The sequence below is a fragment of the Peromyscus californicus genome, unplaced genomic scaffold (assembly GCF_007827085.1).
Source record: "Peromyscus californicus insignis strain IS unplaced genomic scaffold, ASM782708v3 Scaffold_3__1_contigs__length_106647218, whole genome shotgun sequence".
NCBI lineage: Eukaryota > Metazoa > Chordata > Mammalia > Rodentia > Cricetidae > Peromyscus > Peromyscus californicus.
The window spans coordinates 28,321,074-28,338,661 of NW_026294551.1; the positions used below are offsets into that span (position 1 = coordinate 28,321,074).

The window sequence follows — 17,588 nt, forward strand, 5'->3', positions numbered from 1 at the left end:
ATGAGAAATGACAGGGTCGACTGATGTAGGGGGTCCTAGTGCAGGCAGAGGAGGGAGAAGAGAAAGGTGCAGGCTGGGTGCGGGAAGGAACCGAAAGAGTGGGTATGTTAGGGACAGAAGTGAAGAGCCACACGGGAACAGGTAACTGCCGATCCAGCAGGACACAACCCTGCGGCCGCCCAGCAGGCATGGACTGTCTGGTCAGCATAGCCTGGTTCGTGACTGACTACTCTACTCAGCAGTTCAGCATACAGCTGAGCGGCAGGGACACGGGGACTCACCTGAACCAGGGACCCACAGCAGGAGCCCTCTGAAGTCAGTAGCATGAGATTGACCTTCAATAGCTTTCCAGGGGGCTCCAGGCCAGAGGTTGACCAGGAAGAGCAGGACAGACTTGCCTCCCTCCTCATTCCCTTCTTTCCCCCTTCTCTTCCTTTTTAACTTCTTTTTGAGAGTCTCACTATGTAGCCAGGGATCGAACCGGGCACCACATATGTTAGGCAAGCACTCTTTTTTCTTTTTTCTTTTTTGGTGAAAGATGGGTTATCTTATAACCTGGGCTGGCTTAGAACTCAAAATGTAGCTGTAGCTGAGAATGACCTTGAACTCTTTATTCTTCTCCCTCCTGAGTACTGAGATTACAGGCACGGGTCACCATGCCAGGCTCAAGGCTCCAGAATTTTAAGTGGCAGGGACCTGGGTTGGCTGTCTTGAAGCCGGGCCAGCACTGGCAGGGCTGTGCCTACCTGGCTTGTATTCAGCTGGGAAACTTCTAGTGCTGGAGAGATGGTGGAGGCGATAAAGCCAGCTGCTGGCTACTGGAGCACAGGCGGAAATACAATGAGGGTGCTGGGGTGAAGTGTGCCGAGATGTGATATCCAGGCTGAGAAGGGAAGGGCAAAACCATAATCTGTATGTGGCCTGTGAGATTGTTGGGGAATTCCTTACCACCCCCGTCGTCCCCTGACTTCTCACACCTTCCAGAATACTTGCCTTCTCCTGACTCAGGCATCCCTGCAGCCTGCTTATTAGACCCTAGCTCCTGGGAGAGTGAGCTGGGAACATCCAAAGCAGGGTTGAGATTAGCTGAGGAGTCCAGATTGGTGAGCAGAATCTTTTAGGATCAGTGGAGCTGCTAGGTGCTGAGGAGATGGACTGGGCATGGACTGCAGACCAGGAGCGGCTTGACCCAGCCCCTTCTCAGCTCTGGTCTGGCTTCTCCACCTTTCCCTGGGAAAGGCGCATCACTGTCTGTCAGAACCGGCTCTCAGGCCTCCAGCCGGGACAGCTGCAGTATCTCCTAATTGGTCTTCGTCTCCCCTCCAAGCCATCTGCATGCTGCCACCACTGCAGCCAGATGACTCTTCTTAGCACACAGGCTTGCACAGCTCCTCCCTCCCCGCAGAAGCATCAATGGCAGTGCTGTGGGCCAAGGCTGGTCCAGCTTGAGTTGTGGCTGGAAGCCACTGTCCTCGAGGGCCCTGCAGCCTCATCCTTTACCATCTTTCCCACTCTCAACATTTTGGGTCTTGAGTATGGTGCCCCCCACTCCCACCCAACCGCACACATGTTCCTTTCTCTGCCCTTCCTGCTACCGCTGCACCCAGCTGGGGCTATTCCCACGGATACTCTTCTTGAGTGCCCCCACCTGTACCGGCCCACTGACTTCAACTAACTTTGAACTCCATGTTGCTCCTAGCTTTTCCCTCCCACCGCCAAGTCTCTGGCATACTTGAGGGCTGTTTCCACTGTCTGCACCCTCAGGGCCACCTGAACCTGAGCCTAGGCCTGAGCTGCGAGCCTTCGCTGTCCTGCAGAGAAGCCTCATGGCAAGGTGGTGACTCTCTGTATAACACAAGAGGTTCCAGGAAGGCTGAGCTGCTAGACTTTCTAGCTGCTGCTAGAAAGAAAGGGACTTTCCCAAGGTCTCACAGGTAGAAAGGTTCAGAGTTGGCAGGCCCGCTGACTTTGGGTTCAGTCCCACCTTTATATCAAGAATGTTCTGTCCACAGAGGGCACTTTAAAGCATAGTCAAGGGAGATGGTATGGTAGCAAGCAGCTGACCAGGTTATGCTTGGTACCAGCGATGATCAGGGGAGAGCAGGTTGGGAGATGGGCAAGGAAGGATTCCAGCCAGCATCAGCACAGAGCAGAGGCCCGGGCCTCAGCTGCAAAGGCTCAGGATGCCAGCCACCTCTAACACATATATCCACTGGGCCCTGACATCTAGGAATGGCAGGGAGTACTCAGCCACCAGAGACCTGAGAAAGGGGATCTGAAGCCAGGAAGTCACTGAGGGGAGTCTGGAACCTGCCACAGGGACTGAATGGGCTTTTTCTCGGAGTGTGATGGGAGTTGTACCATGAGACATGTGCTCAACGCCCTCTCCAAAGAAGCCCACCTAACCTCCATCAAGTCCCCACCCCCTCTCCAAGCCTCAGTTTCTCCGGGCCATCTCCTGTCTCTCCATCCCTTGTTTGGTTGGGCGGACAGAGGCAATGAACTCTAGGAGGTCTGTAGTCCACTGGCGCAGTGCTGAATTCTAGCAGAACGTGACTCCACCTCTGCCCCTTTGAGCGGTTAGAATTATGGCTGCAGTCTCTAGGGTAACTGTGTTACTAAGATTGTGTCTGTGTCCTGTCCTGTGTTGGCAAAACATTCCCAGCCTCCGATTTAGTAACTTGGACAGACCTGGTTTTGGAAAAGAAAGTTTTTTTGCTTGTTTGGTTTTTGTTTTTCTTCTTCCATGGATCAGGAGATGGACTATTGGGTTGGGGGGGGGGAGAGGTCTGGCCCTTATGTGTGTGCAGGAGAGTGACAAGGCTGAGTGCCTGGTCCACTGTCTACCTACCTGTACCAGGCACCCCAGCTTCTCCAAAGCTGCTTGGCAGAGTGTGTGGGGGGGGCTCTTCAGCCTTTGCTGTCCCACCTCTCTGATGGAGACCAGTGATACAGCCCTCCGGGGGTCCCCTGCCCCTGCCTTCTCCCTGAGCCCTTTGCTACATACTGATAAACTGTTAGTATGTGTCCTTCGGCTATTGATGCCAATTGCCTAGGGCTCCAAGGATGAAACCTGTGTACACAGAGTCGCTGTGCTGTTAGGAACCACTGTTGGAGCAAACCCATATATATCAAAGATATGGTGCTGGCAGGGCATGGTGGCCGAGGACTCAGGAGAATTTCGTCTGGAGGTTCTTCAGTTCAAGGCTAACCTGGACTGAGCTACATAGGGAGACCACCCCCCTCCCCCCACCCCCCGTTTTTTTGTTTTTTGTCTCAAAAAAAAAAAAAAAAAAAAAAAACTCTTGAAAGCTACTATGCTTTCAGCTTGAAAGGAGTTTTATACATTTTGATTCTTAGTAGCTTTTTTGAAGTACAGGTTGAATTACCTTGTATTCATTTAAAACGTTTGGGCCAGGTGGTAGTGGCGGAGTTTGCCTTTAATCCCAGCACTTGTGAAGCAGAGGCAAGCATATCTCTGTGAGTTCGAGGCCAGTCAGGTCTACAGAGCGAGTTCCAGGACATCCAAGGCTATACTGAGAAACCCTGTCTTGAAACCCCTCCCCCCGAAAAAAAATGTTTGGGACCAGAAGAGTTTTAGATTTGAGAGTGTTTCCATGTGCATAATAAGACATTTCAGGCATGGGGCCTAGTTTAAAACCTTGTGCTTTTGTTTTGTCTCATTTTTTGGTTTTGGTTTTATAACCAGGCCTTTATTATGTAGTCCTGGCTGGTCTGGAATTCACTATGTAGACCAGGCTGGCCTTGAATTCACAGAGCTCTGACTGTCTGTGCCTCTGGGTACTAAGGTGTATGCTGGGATTGAAGGCATGTGCCACCCTGCCTAGCTGGTACACTTGTTTTGACTGTGCCGTGTCACGTGGTCGGGTGGGAATTTCCACTTGTGACATCACATCAGTACTCAGGAAGTTGTAGGTTTGGGATTGGAGATGCTCAATCTGTGCACTTTCTGTGACTTCAAATCCGCCCATTGTGATTGTGCTTCGTGCTGCTTTCAAGTCTGCTTGTGTTTGACACACACACACACACACACACACACACACACACACACACACACACACACACACCTCTAGAAGACGTGTTACGTGCTCAGCCCCTCGTGTCTGCATTCACGGGCTCCTCACTGTCTCTGGCTTTGGTCTGAATCCTCACTGTTTAGTGAGATTCCCCTTCCCTGGATCTTCCTGCCTTCTGTCTTAGAACCCACCCCCACGATCTCTTAGCTTTTTCTGCTGCCTGGTAGCAGAGGCAGAGGAAGGTTGTTAGGTGGGTAGCAGGTGAAGAAGCCTGCTGAGAGCCAGGAGCCTGTGAGGCACCGTACCTGTGTGTTCTGAGGCTCAGGGAGCAAGGCTGGGTAAGTGGGGCAGGCTCCCTGACAATGGCTCCTTGGTCACTGGATTTTGGAGTGCAGAGCAGGGTCAGAAGAGGTCTGAGCCCTGGGCTTTATCTGCACTCAAATGGCCTCTTCCCTGCTTTCTGTACTGTGCCGACACTGGAGGGGCCGAAGGTCCTGTCTTGGTGTGACCCTATTAACTAGATCTGCTTGTACTGTCCTCTTGGGAGAGTGGAGACTCTGAGCTGGTGAATCAAATACTCGATCAAGATCTGCCAGAGCAGGGGAGGACCGAAAGAGTTCCCCCAACAGCGGCTCAGATGACTCTCAGACACCCAGGCCTGCCTTTAGGAAGAACCCCATGCATGGGCTGAGAGTCTATCTACTGTGACCGCCCCCCCCCTCCACACCCCCACCTTCACCCGCACTCCCCAGCGTCCCAGCCCATTAGTGAGAAGCCCTTTCCTTCCAGCTCTCTAGCCTCCCTCCCAGCCTGGTCACACAGATTGGGGCCATTAAGGTACATTTGGTTGCGCCCAGGACCTGGCTCCACGCTTCGGCAGCCAGACGAGTCATCTGGGTAAACAGGAGGAGGTGTCTGATTCTGATAGAATGAGGGCCTCATTTGGCTGTTTCTTTCCTTTTTTTTCTCTTTCTCTTTCTTTCTTTCTTTCTTCTTTTTTTTCCTTGGTTTTTTGAGACATGGCTTCTCTGTGTAACAGCTCTGGCTGTCCTGGAACTCACTTTGTAGACCAGGCTGGCCTCGAACTCACAGAAACCCTCCTGGCTCTGCCTCCTGAGTGCTGGGATTCAATGCATGCTCCACCACTGCCCAGCTGTGGTCCTTTAACTCGGTTTCTTGGGCAGCTACTGTGCACTTCGGGCTTTTGGTTTGTTGTTCACCTGCCAGGTGGGCAGTGAGTCCACTGAGCTAATCACATCCCTACCTGCATCCCTGCCCTCAGCCAAGTCATGCACCTCCCTTCTCCCCCAGCTAGAACGATAGCTCCTCTTCCTATTCCTCCCTCCCCCTCCCCAGGGCCCTCCTGGGAGACCCACTCACCTTCGGAGTTCATTACAAGTGCTCCCTCCCAATAGCCTTTCTCTGCATCGGCTCCTCTCGTCTTGCCTCTATCTGAATCATATATTTTAGCACCAAGGCAGGTTCTAAGGTCCCTTGTGGTTATTCAGCCGTTTAGTGTGTATACAACTTGTTTCTAGCCAGACACAGGGCTCCTGGGAGGTGTGTTTTTTACAGCTCTTTCAATGCCTGGTACATTGCTAGGCATACAGCAGGCACTTGGTACTGGAGGGAAGAGACTAGTGAGCTGGAACAAGCAGATGAGATGGCTTTTGTCATCTCTTCTTCCGAGGGCCTCGCTAGAATGCATCCCTGATCCCATCCCAGACCTTGGGTAGGAGCGTAAAAGGAAATTACCTCTAGTGTTTTACAGTTGGTCAGAGAGGTTGGGAATCTTAGTCTGAAGGTCATGGAGTGAGCGGCAGGATAAGGTGAGGATTATTTCTGGTATCATCAGACGCAAGCTGCAGATGCATCCTCATTCTGGGGATTGCCCTCCTGCTTGTTAACACACATGTGACCAGGAGTGTGTGCATTTGTAATTTATCTGGGAGGAAGCAGGTGAGCAAAGCATAGCCTTTGTTATTTGGAGCAGGCTGCTAAGCTCATGGAGTAGCTGTGGGATATGTGCGCTACACGGGGCTGCAGGACTGGGTGTGTACGTAAAGCCTTGGCCATAGCTCCTATTTCGTCGTTTAGTGTACCCTGCCAGCCTGGGCCTCAGAACAGGAACTGAAAACTCTTAGACCTCCTAGGAGAAACAGCAGAACTCACACAGTAGCCCCTAAAAAAAAACTTCAGTCTCAGGACCTGAGATGCAGTCCTGGGAACGATCCCAGGGTGGCTGTCCTTGAATGCCTTTCTTCTGAGGTGCTCCCTAAGGTTGCCATTCCTGATCCTCCTCTCCCTGGGGCCCCATGTTCAGGAGGACTGGGATGTGGGGCCTGGGGATGAGTCTGCTACATACACCGCTGCCCTCTAGCCCGAGGAGCTCACCAACGCCCTGGAAATCAGCAACATCGTCTTCACCAGCCTCTTCGCCTTGGAGATGCTGCTGAAGCTGCTCGTATACGGTCCCTTCGGCTACATTAAGAATCCCTACAACATCTTCGATGGTGTCATCGTGGTCATCAGGTATGGCTGCCCCCTCCTGCCTTTGTCTGAAAGAGTGTCAGCAGGGATGACTTTGAGTGAGAGACATGGCCTCAGCACTCCATCCCTTTCTCTTCTCTCTGGGTCTCACCTTGCTTTCCCAGAGCCTGGGCCCCCTTTTCCGTCTGCATCTACCTCTTGTTCTCAACCCTGCCCAGGCCTGGGATGGGTGAGGATCAGAGGGTTGGCTCTCAAGTGGAGTTGGAGGAAGAGTAAGATGCAGCCAGCTTCCCTGCTTCCCTTGTGCTTGGAAACCAACTCAGACGCCCAACAACTTACTTTAGGGTTTCCAAGACCTGGAAAGAATTCCATCCCCCACCCCCAAGCCCAGGGCCAGAACTCTTTTAATGGTTTCTGGAACTGGCTTTAGATTTCATTAGAAGAGAACAAAGCAAACATTTCATAACTTGATGCTTTTGCATTGGTGGGATTTAGGGAGAGGGCTGCCTGCTGCCAAGGATGCGATCTCTGGCTGAGAGGGGAGGGTCAAGCGAACTGGAGCTGTCACCTGGATTTTCGGCCCCTCTGAAGCCAGAAGGGTTGTGCATGACCCTTCTCCAAGCTGTGCTGGGTGGCTGGGTCTCAGGTGTCACCAGTGGGTCCTCGGAAAGGGAAGTCAGGAGACAGGGGGGTAGGAATTCAGGCTGCCTGCCTCCCACAGTGTGTGGGAGATTGTAGGCCAGCAGGGAGGTGGCCTGTCGGTGCTGCGGACCTTCCGCCTGATGCGGGTGCTGAAGCTCGTACGCTTCCTGCCGGCGCTGCAGCGGCAGCTCGTGGTGCTCATGAAGACCATGGACAACGTGGCCACCTTCTGCATGCTGCTCATGCTCTTCATCTTCATCTTCAGGTGAGCACACTGCTGGCCAAGAGGGGGATGGGGCTAGGGGCAGGAGCACCGGACCCTGACCCTGTCTGGGACTTCCTGTGTCTCCAGCATCCTGGGCATGCATCTCTTTGGTTGCAAGTTTGCATCTGAACGGGATGGGGACACGTTGCCAGACCGGAAGAATTTTGACTCCCTGCTCTGGGCCATCGTCACTGTCTTTCAGGTTCGAGGGTCACCGGGCAGGGGTGAGTCAGGGAGGTTGGGTGTCCAGTCAAGCCCTGACTCCTGTCCCCTGCCCACAGATTCTGACTCAGGAGGACTGGAATAAAGTCCTCTACAACGGCATGGCCTCCACGTCGTCTTGGGCTGCCCTTTACTTCATCGCCCTCATGACGTTTGGCAACTACGTGCTCTTTAACCTGCTCGTCGCCATTCTGGTGGAGGGCTTCCAGGCAGAGGTAACCCCCTGCCCTGCCCATCTCACCCTGCTGAGGGCAGTCTCCTGACTCCCAGGAGGAATGGCTGCCTCTTCTTCCCTCTGCTGCTGACTATAAGGCCTGGGAGATCCCGCAGGCAGTAACCATTGGACTAAGCCAGGGTGGGCCTGGGGTGGGGGCTGCTGGGCCTTATGAGGCCTGTCATCAGGGGCGGGACAGGAGATGGCTGTGTGGGTTATAAGCTGGCATGTTATAGGGTTCTTTTAGTCAGCTAGGCCCTTCTCCAGAAAGATAAGCCGAATTTGGGGACCTGTGCAGCTGGATCCCAGAGCATGGGCCTTTATGGGACGTGTGGGGAGGACCCATCTGGGCTGAGGGCTGTGGGAGGCTTGTGTGCAAGTCATCTGAGCACAGGCTGAGCTGATGAAGATGCCACCAGGGCCCCAGGCAGGGTTGAGCTGCCCAGGGTGAGAAATGAGCCCAATTAGCTGCGGGCATGGCAGAGATGAGAGTCCTATTTCCAGCCTAGACTCCATCACCTCCGTCACAGGCAGCGTCATCAATTAATATTGATTCACATTGATCCTGCCCCGGCTGCGCCAGGGCACAGCTTCTGTCCCAGAGGCCTACCTCCTTCTCCCTCAGCTCTGCCTGCCTTCCCACCCAAGCTCTCCTCCCCACTCCGTCATCCCAGCACCTCAAACAGGGCAGGTTGACCCAACCTAGAAATGCACCAGGTTGGGCCTGAAGAAGCTCTTGGTCCAGTTCTCGCTGGGTGACCCGGATGGAAACTCCCGCTGCGGCCTGGTCTATAAATACCCAGCACACGGTGGAAAAACAAAAATCTATTTTCCGACTCTTTCCCAGCCTTGCAAGGGAGGGCTGTTCCCCCTGGGCCGGGTTGGGCTGACAGGGGGTTGCGGGTGTTGGGCACTAGTCGTGTGCAGGAGCGTCTGGCCTGCACTGGCCTTCTCTGCTTCCATTTTAATTGTGTGGTTATCCATTATCACATTTCCTCCCTGCTGGGTGGCAGCAAAGGCAGCTTGAGGTGTGTGGAGAAGGCTTTAGTGATGGGTGAGTGGGTCTCTTGCAATGACAGAGGTCCGTGAACACCCTCCTTGCCATAGGACCCTTCTTTGAAGTTTCCCTTGGACCTGAAGATTTGAGAGGTATCACAGGGTTTTCCCAAGAGCCTCATGACTGGTAGTTGCTAGCTGCCTGCCAGGGTGCAGAGCTGAGTGGGGATGGGTCTCTTTAGTTCCTTCCAAAAGCAATTTGTGATGGTTGAGTTTACTCTCAGGAAAAAAAAAAAAAAAAAAAACCACCACCAACAACAACAAAAAAACCCTGAAGGAAGTGGAAAATACCCTAGCCTTTTCTCCCTCATCTAGCTACCACGGCGGACCTGGGGTGTCCACTGTAGATAGCCCCTTCCCCACCAACTGGCTTTCACAAGCACCTTGTTAAATTGAGTGCAGCTGAGCTGGCCTGGTTGCTAGGCAGCAGGGATGTCTGAGTGTGGGAACGGAGCTGCCAGGCCCTTATGTCTGGCCTGGTCACCCTGGCCCTGCTGGGGGCCTGAGAGCTTTTCCAGCATGGGAAGGATTGACAAGGGCCTCACAGGAAGTTCCCTCCTACTTCATAGTGTAAGTGCCCTTACTGGGAGAGTGTCACCCAAGGGCCTGGTGCCTCCAAGGGCTGGGTTGCTTCAGGTAAGGTGCGCAACAGAGGAAGGATTTCAAGGTTGAACCTCCTCCATGGGGTGGGCTGTAACCCTGAGGGGCTGGACCAACTGCTCCACTCTCCTGCATGGGGTGTGATTCAATGCTGATGACTTGGGCACAGCTGGAGCCACCTGTCCTTACCTCTGTGGGGTTTCAGTAGGCCCCACAGTCCGGCAAGGGAGGCTAGTTTTGGGGTCGTGATAACCTGAAATACTGTTTTGTTTTTATGAACAAGACAGCCCACCTCAGTGGAAGGAGCAACTGCCCCATTTTGGCGGACCTCAGCGGGAGACCTCAAGGGTAGCCCTCCTGCTGACCTTAACATCCTGCTAAGAGTGGGTAGGGGGTGGCTTAGGCGACAGAGCCTGCTTGGCTGCTGATGTTCTGATTCCCAGGGGGTAGTGCCCTGAATTCCTGTGTATTTGTCATCCATGCACTTAATTAGATGAACTAGCAGCAGGCCCTGTGTGTAGCCATTAATTGATACTAAACAACATCATGGCCGCCATCCCACTGTTACTTGTCACATCTGTGTGCATCCATTCTGACTCGAAAGGACTTGGGCTGGGAGTCTTAGAAATGACGAGACCGGACTCTGCTCCTCACTGAGGCCCTGTCCCCAGCTTTTATCCACTTTTCTATACCCTCTCTGCCCAGTCCTACCCTTGCTGCCCACACAGACATCTTGGAACAGAGAGAGGGGAGCTGTGTTCTCAGTTGGAGATGTGGGGCACAGCCCACAGTCTCTAACTCCACACGCACAGTGTGGGGCAGTTTCTTTAACTTCTATGACCTCAGGTGCCTACCCTGCAAGAGGCTTATAATGGTGCCATCTCCCACCTTGCAAGGAAGTGAGCTATGTTCATAAGCAGTTTAAGGCTGGGTATGGTGGCACACACCAGTAATCCTGGCACTTGGAAGGCAGAGGCAAGAGGATCATGAGTTCCACTCCAGTCTGAGCCATGTAGCGAGGCCTTGTCTCAAAAAGCCAAGAGCCGTGGGTGTGATTCAGTGGCGGAACATTTGCATGGCACGGTCAAGGCCACGGTTTTGATCCTTAGTTCCACAGAAAAGCACAATGGCTGCTCTTACCAGGATAACTGGAGGACTTGATCCTTCCTGAACTCATCTTCCCTTTGTGGCCTCTGCCTTCGCCCTTCGGATTCATTCAGGTCTGGGGGCCTGAGGCTGAATTCTAGAAGGCTGTCCCGTCCCACTCTCCCGACCCCACGTCTCTCACTTCCTTCTCTTCATCCTCTTGGGACACTGCTGATCTTTGAAGGCCCGAGCGCCTGTGAACTGCAGCCCTCCCCTGCCTCCCCCTCTCCCTGTAGGAAATCAGCAAACGGGAAGATGCGAGTGGACAGTTAAGCTGTATTCAGCTGCCTGTCGACTCCCAGGGGGTAGGTATGCGATCACGGGTCGGCATGCCCCTGTGCCCACTGCCCCCTCCGACCCTGCCCCTGTGTCTCTGCTCCTGTTCATGCTCAGCTGTTGTACAACCTGTGGTGGTCGTCGTGGTGGTCATTTGGTGTTGTGAGGTTTGCTTGGATTTTAAGTCCCTTCCCCCCCCCCCCGCCCCGCTTGAGGACATGGAAGGGAGGAGCTTCTTTGCCTCTGCCCACATCAACCCGCAGAGGGCACCTTCCCATCCATCCCTGCCAGGCCTCTGGATGGGCCAGAGAAGGAAGGGACTTAGAATCCTTTATGTGCACATGTATGTGGGCACCGCATGCGTGCCTGCCTGCACCTGGGTCCTGAAGGAGTCTGAAACATCCAGCCTCAGTGGAGTTAAGACCTGTGGTCATAGAACACACTCCCTTATTCTTTCTCCCTTCACACCTTGCCATGAGCCTCCACTGGAAAACCCACAAATACCTCAGTTCAGGATAAGTCCTTGGAAGATGCAGGGAAGGGGTATAGCTCGTGCCATACTGTGACAAAATTTTAAACCCACCGTTGAGTCTCCGACCACCAGTCATTGAATTAAACCCTACCAGCCACCTCTGAGCATGTCCCTCCTTTTGGCCCCTCATGTCAAGCCTGTACTCTGCTGTTTCCTTCACTGGCATTAGAATTTGGGGCGAAGCCAGGCTTCCCATGGGACCCCACAGGGCTGTGCATCCCTAGCAGCCCCCTGGAGATCCCACTTGATAATTAAAGGCCTCGTTAGGGATGTAAACTGAGTTAATGAAAATGATCCCCTGAGATGCCAATTATCCAATATTTATGCGCTTATCAAAAGTAGCAATCAAGTATTTTTTAATAACTTCTTAAGGAGGAGTGTATAATTACTGGGAAACCTACTGACCTGCTAAGAAGGAAGGGAAAAAAAATCGATCCCAGAGACAGAGAAGTAGAAATGGGACCAGGAAGAAGCTGGAGCTTGGGGAAGGTGGAGGCTAGAGGTCAAGGGGCCATCTTTGGGCTAAGTGGTTCTGTCTTGGGTCTTTCTGTTTCCTTCGCAGATCCACAGGTATGAGGTTCAGGGAAGGACAGCATAAGGAGAAGGGAAGGGATCTTGAGTAGGCTTTTGGAATTGAGGCTGTAGTGACCGCTTCACCCCGGTTCTCAACCCCTCTGGCCTGTGCCACCTGCCCATCTAGCCACCCTTTCTCCCCTCAGCTGGTTTTAGTGCCAGGCCAGCCAGGCTGCTTGTGCTGTGGGCTTGGTTATCCATGGCCTTTCGTAAGGTTTGGCTGGTGGGAAGCAGAGGCATCAGCCATGGGAAGCCCCAGGCCCCCAGCCTGGGTGGTCTGGCCTGTCCTCATGCATGCCTTATATCGTGGTTGCTGGTTCCTGTGGTCTGTGTGTGGTGTGTTCATGTGATGAGAGGGAGACCTTGGTCCATGCTGATGACACCTGCCTGGCCAGAGTCCTAATGGTCCACTCTTCCCTGACCCTAGGGAGATGCCACCAAGTCTGAGTCAGAGCCTGATTTCTTTTCACCCAGCGTGGATGGTGATGGGGATAGAAAGAAGCGCCTGGCCTGTGAGTAATGGTCCTGAGGGTATAGCCTCTGGCCCGGGACCTGCCTGGATGGACTCAGGATCTCTCCTCTCCTCCTGCAGTGGTGGCCTTGGCAGAGCACCCCGAACTACGAAAGAGCCTTCTGCCACCCCTCATCATCCACACAGCTGCTACGCCAATGTCACTGCCCAAGAGCTCCAGCACAGGTGTGGGGGAAGCCTTGGGCCCTGGCTCTCGCCGCACCAGTAGCAGTGGGTCGGCTGAACCTGGAGCTGCCCATCATGAGATGAAGTCACCGGTAAGGGGTTGCATGTCAGTGCTGCACTGTGGGAGATGAACAGGACAGCAGGATGAGGGGATGGAGGCAGGCAGATCCAAGGAAACAGTCCCTGGGATGTGGACTGGACAGAGCAGTCAGGGCTAGGGAAGCAGTGTTCTTACCCAGGGTTCCCTGTTCTCTTCCTGTGTGACCTCGGGCAGGGTTTAACTTTTCTGGACCTCTTCCGTAGATCAAAGATGGGGTACACATTTCCCCTTTAGACTTAAACCCTAGTTTAGCTTCTGATACCATGCTAGATTCTGCTGAAGATATTGTGAATGAAGTCTTTGCTGCCCTGAGACTGTGAGAGAGAGAGAGAGGTACCATCCTCCCTGCTTCCATTTTACTGATGGGGACCTCAGTCTCAGGTGGCTGGGGTGACCAAGTTAGCTTAATAGTGCAGAAGACTGTGCTTAGACTGCCATTTTACTTATTTTTAAGTCTTTACCTTTAATTTATTATTATTTCATTTGGCATTTTGAAATAGGGTCTTAAGCCGGGCGGTGGTGGCGCACGCCTTTAATCCCAGCACTCGGGAGGCAGAGCCAGGCGGATCTCTGTGAGTTCGAGGCCAGCCTGGGCTACCAAGTGAGTTCCAGGAAAAGGCGCAAAGCTACACAGAGAAACCCTGTCTCGAAAAACCAAAAAAAAAAAAAAAAAGAAATAGGGTCTTAACTACATAGCCCATGCTGGTTTTGAACACATGACCCTCTTGCCTCAGTCTCCCAGAGTACTAAGATAAGAGGTATGCATCACTCAGCCAAGGCTTTATTTATTTATTTGTTTTGCTTTTCTGAGATGGGGTCTCCCTATGGAGCTCTAGCTTCCTGGAATTTACTCTGTAGACTAAGCTGGCCTTGAACCCACAGAGCTCCACCTGCTTCTATCTTCAGAGTGCTAGGACTAAAGGTGTGTGCCACCACATCAGCTGGTTGAGACGTTATTTTTAATTGATAAATTATTGTATTTGTTTATGTATTAAAATGCGGTGTTTGGTGCATGCAAATACGAAATGACGTGATTAAGCTAATTAATGAATGTAGCACCTCACATACTTTATTGTGTCATAACATTTGAAGTCTACTTCTGCTAGCAGATTCAATGACATTAGGTCATTAGGTCATTGCTGACTGCCATGCTACTATAGGTGTATTCTTTTGCTCTGATTGACATGTTGTGCCCTTGGTCCAATAGCTCCCAGCCTCCCAAACTCCGTGAGGCACCCACCATTCAGCTCTTCTATACATTCAATCCTTTCAGAATCCAAACCGAGATCACGGGGGAATCTGCCTCTCCGTGTCTGACTTATTTTACTTAGTATCCTTTTCTCCAAGGTCGCCCACGTTACTGGCAGTGACAGGATTTCTTTTATTCCACTTTAACTATTTGTATTTAAGTGTGTGTGTGTGTGTGTGTGTGTGTGTGTGTGTGTGTGTGTGTGTGTGTATGCATATGTGTGGTGCCCAATGGTGGATGTCTTTCTCCATTGTTCTCCACCTTATCTTTTGAGACGGGGCCTCTGGGTGAAACTGGTACTCACTGACCGTCCAGACTGGGTGGTCAGCAAACTTGGGGTAGGTGCTTGTCTCTGCCCTGACCCAGTGCTGAAGTTACAGCTATGCTCAATCGTACCTGGCTTTCGTCCATGGGTGCTGGCTCTCCAAATTCAGGCCCTCATGCTTGTGTGGCAAGGATTTTACCCACTGAGCCATCTCCCCAGCCTCCTTCATCTTAAAGGCTGAGTTCTGTGTGTTCCATATGTTCCTTTTCTTTAAAAAATGTTATTTCTATTTTTAATTATAAATATGTGTGTGTGCGTGTGCGTGTGCATGTGCGTGTGTGTGTGTGTGTGTGTGTGTGTGTGTGTGTGTGTGTGAGAGAGAGAGAGAGAGAGAGAGAGAGAGAGAGAGAGAGAGAGAGAATGTGTATGCATGTGAGAGCAGTGCTCTCAAGAGTTCAAAAGATCAGGGCTTATCCCCTGGAACCAGAGTTATAAGCAGTTGTGAGCCTCCTGATGTGGATGCTTGGGACTGAACTGGGGTTCTTTGAAAGAGCATTGCACATTCGTAACCACTAAGCCATCTGTGTACCCCATTTTTAAAATCCTCTTGGCCGACGGATGCTTTGCTATTGTGAACAGTGATGCAATGGGAGTCCAGCTGGGTTTTGTGCATAATGATGTAGAATCCTTTCTGTATATACCTATAGTTGTAGAACTGCTGGACTATACAATCACTCTATTTTTAGATTCTTGAGGATCTTCCATATGGTTTTCCACGGTAGCCATACTAATTTATAGTCCCACCAACAGTGTGCAAATGTTCCCTTTTCTCCACGTTGGCTTGGACCGTAGCTATTCCAACAGGTGCGAGGCTCTTACTGTTTTAACTTGTATTTGGGGGGGGGGTGGTTTGGAGATGGCTTCGGTAGAGGAAGCGCTTGCCACACAAACCTGAGGACCTGGACCTGATCCCAGTGCTCCTGTGATGAGACGGGGCAGAGACAGGGGAATCATGGAAGTTCAAAGGCTAGCTGGGTACATAGTGATAAAGAATAAGAGACCTTATCACAAGACAGGGTGGAAGCTGAAAACCAACACCTGAGGTGTACTGTGACACACACACACACACACACACACACACACACACACACACACACACAAGTGAAAAGAAACGATTAGCATTTCCCTGATGATTAGTGATCCTGAACACTTTCCATGTGTATTTGCTTGCGGTTTTTGTCTTCCTTTGAGAAATGTTTGCTCAGGTCCTCTGTTCACTTTGGTCGTTTTGTTTTCTGAGACAGAGTCTCATGTATCAGGCTAACATTGAGCTTGATGTGCAGCCAAGGGTAGTCTTGAACTCCTGGTCCCTGTTTCTGCTTCCCTCCGAAGTGCTGGGATCACAGGCCTGCATCATCACACCCGACCTTCAGCTGGATTGCTTTCTGTGGTGGTTCTCAGCCTTCCTAACGCTGCGACCCTTTAATACAGTTCCTCATGCTGTGGTCACCCCCAACCATAAAATTATTTTCATTGCTACTTCATTAAAATTCAACTGCAATTTTGCTATGGTTATGAATCATAGTGTAAATAGCTGTGTTTTCCGATGGTTTTAGGCAACCCCTGTGAAAGGGTCGTTCAACCAAAAGGGGGTCGCTACCCACAGGTTGAGAACCACTGGTTTTTTTGTTTTGTTTTGTTTTTCCTCTCAGTGATAACAATACTCATCTCACCAGCTAAATGAAAAGCAAGTGCTATTGTTGCATCTACTTCACAGACGAGAAAACGGAGGCACTGAGAGGCTTAATAACTGGCAGGTTGAAGCCGGTTCTGAACTGAGAGGCGTTGGATTTCAGACCCCCGGTTAACACCTCTTCTCCCAGTGTCCATTCCAGGGAGGCTCACAGGATAGGGGTACACATGAGCAATGAAGGTCCTTGCAGCCTCAGCTGAGATCATTTCTCCTCTGCTCACTTTGCAGCCAAGTGCCCGCAGCTCCCCACACAGTCCCTGGAGTGCGGCAAGCAGCTGGACCAGCAGGCGCTCGAGCCGGAACAGCTTGGGCCGGGCCCCCAGCCTAAAGCGTAGGAGCCCGAGTGGAGAGCGGAGGTCCCTGCTGTCAGGAGAGGGTCAGGAGAGCCAGGATGAGGAGGAAAGTTCAGAAGAGGAGCGAGCCAGCCCCGCAGGCAGTGATCATCGCCACAGGGGTTCCTTGGACCGGGAGGCCAAGAGTTCCTTTGACCTGCCTGACACCCTGCAGGTGCCAGGGCTGCACCGCACAGCCAGTGGCCGAAGCTCTGCTTCCGAGCACCAAGACTGCAATGGCAAGTCAGCTTCAGGGCGTTTGGCCCGGACCCTGAGGCCTGATGACCCCCCACTCGATGGGGATGATGGGGATGATGAGGGCAACCTGGTAAGATTCCCGTGGGGCACAGTGACCCCTCACCCCTGATCTTGAGAGAGGACAACCTTGCCCAGGCAGCAGTATAAGGGATTTATCCCAAGGAACGCCTAGCTTGCAATCTGACCTCTGAGCAGACTCTTTCTCTCTGCTACCCTGCAGAGCCTCAAGCCCTCACGCTTGTGTCCAGGGCTGGCTGCTCTCCGCTGTCCTTGGTGGATATGAATGGTTTCAGGCAGATGTGTATGAATCTTTCATGGCCCTCCCCCTGTGACTCAGGAAGACCCATCACTCATCTCTCTAAACTGATGTCTCCCCTCCCCTCCTGTCCCCCTTTCTCATCTGAACCTCATCACAAGCCTTGACTTACAGCATGTCCTTAGCCTCTTACTCCTCCCCCATCCCCTTCACCACCCCCTTTGCCCTGAAGATGAGCACAAGGACAGGGATGCAGGATGCAGGGTTAGCACATGAGAAGGGTCCGCGTCTCCTCTGCCCAGGTGTATCTGAGCAGACAGCTGTGATGAGTACAATGTTTGATAATTGATGCCGTTTCTAAACCCAGCAGGGAGGGAAGGAAGAAAGGGCTGGGCTGGAGGCTGGGTGGGAAGAGCACAGAGGAGGGTGGAGGCCGGAGGCGGGGGATGCTGGGGAGGAGGGGGAGGATAAAGGAGGGAAGATGCTGGAGGGTTGGTGTATAGGGAGCCAAGAGGTGATTTTAGAGATAAAGGTAAAGAACAGGGCAGAGGGTGGGCAGAGGTGGGAAAGAATGGACCAGGTTCATTCAGGGCTGCTGCGGAGGAGACGGACTTTGACGGCTTGG

General features: G+C 52.3%; 1 protein-coding gene across 25 annotated transcripts in view; it reads left to right on the top strand.

Moving 5' to 3' along the window:
* Cacna1g (calcium voltage-gated channel subunit alpha1 G) overlaps nucleotides 1-17,588 on the top strand; it is a 65,842-nt gene that overhangs the window by 24,277 nt on the left and 23,977 nt on the right. For 16 of the 25 annotated variants that reach the window (XM_052755716.1, XM_052755724.1, XM_052755725.1 and 13 more), the window contains exons 10-17: nucleotides 6,418-6,569; nucleotides 7,249-7,434; nucleotides 7,522-7,636; nucleotides 7,716-7,871; nucleotides 10,909-10,977; nucleotides 12,481-12,565; nucleotides 12,646-12,842; nucleotides 16,346-16,777. In XM_052755716.1, the coding sequence (XP_052611676.1) occupies nucleotides 6,418-6,569; nucleotides 7,249-7,434; nucleotides 7,522-7,636; nucleotides 7,716-7,871; nucleotides 10,909-10,977; nucleotides 12,481-12,565; nucleotides 12,646-12,842; nucleotides 16,346-16,777 (1,392 nt within the window). The remainder of the gene's footprint in view (nucleotides 1-6,417; nucleotides 6,570-7,248; nucleotides 7,435-7,521; nucleotides 7,637-7,715; nucleotides 7,872-10,908; nucleotides 10,978-12,480; nucleotides 12,566-12,645; nucleotides 12,843-16,345; nucleotides 16,778-17,588) is intronic. The other 9 variants (XM_052755720.1, XM_052755735.1, XM_052755723.1 and 6 more) reach the window with 1 other exon arrangement.